At 41.2% G+C, this 2,656-nt stretch overlaps 1 protein-coding gene across 1 annotated transcript in view; it reads left to right on the forward strand.

Moving 5' to 3' along the window:
- Nucleotides 1–2,656, forward strand: part of oclnb (occludin b) — a gene marked incomplete at its 5' end in the record, with an annotated part of 25,477 nt that overhangs the window by 20,786 nt on the left and 2,035 nt on the right. The window contains 3 exon segments of the mRNA XM_014027678.1: nucleotides 565–680; nucleotides 862–966; nucleotides 2,245–2,416. Coding sequence (XP_013883132.1) covers nucleotides 565–680; nucleotides 862–966; nucleotides 2,245–2,416 — 393 coding nt within the window.

Genomic DNA, 2,656 nt, shown 5'->3' on the forward strand with positions numbered 1-2,656 from the left:
CATCAGAGGACTGAGAGTCCAAGATAGTTCCTTGATAATTTGACTCGAGGTGACCCCTACATATATAATCAAATTACTTGACATAAAAACTGAAGAAGTTTGTCTGCTGTGCTCTTTCTGCATCAAAATCAAAGATTACAAAAAAACTTAGTTTTCTTGATTTGATAGTTTGCCAGCTGTCATAAGAAGAATGCATTAAATACAAACAACAACAACATTTGAAGTCTTACTACTGAGGCCAGATAAAATGATAACAATGGCCAGATTTTGGCCCATGAGCCTTAAGTTTAACACATGTTTTATTGGAATGGAAAAGAGGCTTGACAGAACTTCCCAGACCTTTCCAATACTTTTAAAGGCTTTCCAGAACTTTTCTAGATTTTACATAACTTCTCAAAGCGTTTTTAGCTCATTSAAAACTTTCCAGACTATCCAAGGTTTTCCACAAGTTTTCACATCTTTTGAAACATTTTGTGCACTTCAAGTCTTGTCAGGATGTCTAAGGTCATTCCAGGACAGTACGACCCTGTATTTAGTTTGACAGCTGAGGTTTTCTGTGTCCAGGTGAGCAAAGTGTCCGGTGAGCCAGACGTGATGCTGAACGACCGCAATGACAAAGTTGGAGGTTCCAGAGAGTTTCTGGACCAGCCGGACTACACCAAGCCTCTGTACCTGCCAGGGTGAGCTGCGTGTTGCAGGTCCAACTAACATGTTTGTCTGTAAAGAACCACAGCTCCATGTGTGGACACGTCTGTTTGTCCACTCATCGGTTGGTTCTATTGGACTCAGTGGGTTGATGACTGTGAATAAAAAGTGAAACAGCTTCAAACTAAACATTGAGATCCTAATCTGTCTCTGCAGGGACTCAGATATCAGCAGCTCTGTTGGGGGGATGAGTCCTCGGTTGAAGGACTACGATACTGGAGCCGAGTCTGGAGATGACCTGGATGAGGAGGACTTCAGTGTGTGAGTTGCTCTTTAAGTACTGCTGTCCCTGCGGTGACCCAGGACTGAGCTTTGGTTGAACTTGTGTCTACATGTTATAGACCATTGTGCAAATGTTACCAAAGGATGTATTTGACATATATTTTACAGACTAACTGGACTAAAACCAGTTAAAACATCTCAGATCTGAGTGAATGAAATATTCCAGTTGTAGCTCTTTATCTGTTACATTGTAGAAAGTGTGGAGATCAAAATAACATAAAAAAGATGAAATCCTGTAAATCAACATTTTGATCCCATGGAGGTTTGGTTTTGGAATCAACCTATATCAATAAATCAATATATACCTTTATCAATCAATAAAAGAGGAAAATGACACCAGAGGCTGATCCAGCTTCAGTTGAAATGAGGCTCAGGACTGGGCGTGGCCAGACTGAAGACTTGAAGTGGTCCCATGCTGCTGATGCAACGACACTGAGTGTGTGTGTGTGTGTGTGTGTGTGTGTGTGTGTGTGTTAGAGGTGCAACAATACATGTATCTGTATCGAACCACACAGTGCTCCAGGTTTGATACGCACCTGAATGGAACAAWACAGATTTTTAAAATTTACTTTATCAGCTTGTCTTCTGAAGGCTCAGTGGATCTGTGTTCCACTGCTCCACCTAGGCTGCATTGTTGAGCACAGATCCACTGAGAAATTTGCTTTTTCAGCAGCATTTAATTTAAAAACTGTAGTTTTGAGGTTAAACTAAAATTACAAAATAAAAAGGGCATGAAACATTATCTTTTATCGGAAAAATATCCAAAAGTGAGACTAAAACATCGAACCGAATCGTGAATTTTCTTTATTGTTGCACCCGTAAAATATATATGAATCTAGTGTGGTGAAAGTGATCATTGTAATGTTTTAAAGAAGCTGTAGTTTTGATRGTGTGTAAACAGAGCAGCTGTTCCTGCTGTCTCTTTAAAAGTGAATTTTACATCWGAGAACTGTTCTTTTTAAAACAGATTTATAATCAAACTGACTCCAAAAGTGAATCACTTGTAGATAATAATCACAAAAATATTCCAAAACTTAACTTTCTAGGAGTTTCATTAAAATCTATCCAGTGGTTGTTGAAATATTTTACTAACAGACAAAGTGTGTTGGCYCCATCAGTTAAAGAGGTGTAATGCTCAGCTACTACCACTCTCACCTCCATTGGATCAAGCAGTCCGATAACTTTGAGAGCTTTGATACAATCTGTTGACGGACTGATGAGATATTTTGCTAACACTGACATTTTAACCCTCTGCAGTTTGTTTCCATCCATCATTGACGAACACGAGCGTCTGAGCTACAAGCGAGAGTTTGACCGGGACCATCTGGAGTACAAGAAGCTGCAGGTGGACCTGGACAGCATAAACCAGGACCTGGCTGAGGTGGAGGGAGACCTGGGCCGACTGTCTGAGGGCAGTCCCGAGTTCCTGGTGAGGACCACCAGTTGTCTTAGAAATCAGGTCTAGTGTCAGAAAAGTCTGATGCAGCTTTACTGAAGGAGTCTGCAGTCTCTGAGGACCAGCTGTCCCCTCTGAACCCAACAGTCAAAAACCATGGACCCAGTTTGACTGGGTCAGTGTTCTGATGACCTGGTTTGACTGGGTCAGTGTTCTGATGACCTGGTTTGACTGGGTCAGTGTTCTGATGACCTGGTTTGACTGGGTCAGTGT

Source organism: Austrofundulus limnaeus, unplaced genomic scaffold (assembly GCF_001266775.1).
Source record: "Austrofundulus limnaeus strain Quisiro unplaced genomic scaffold, Austrofundulus_limnaeus-1.0 Scaffold672, whole genome shotgun sequence".
Lineage (NCBI taxonomy): Eukaryota > Metazoa > Chordata > Actinopteri > Cyprinodontiformes > Rivulidae > Austrofundulus > Austrofundulus limnaeus.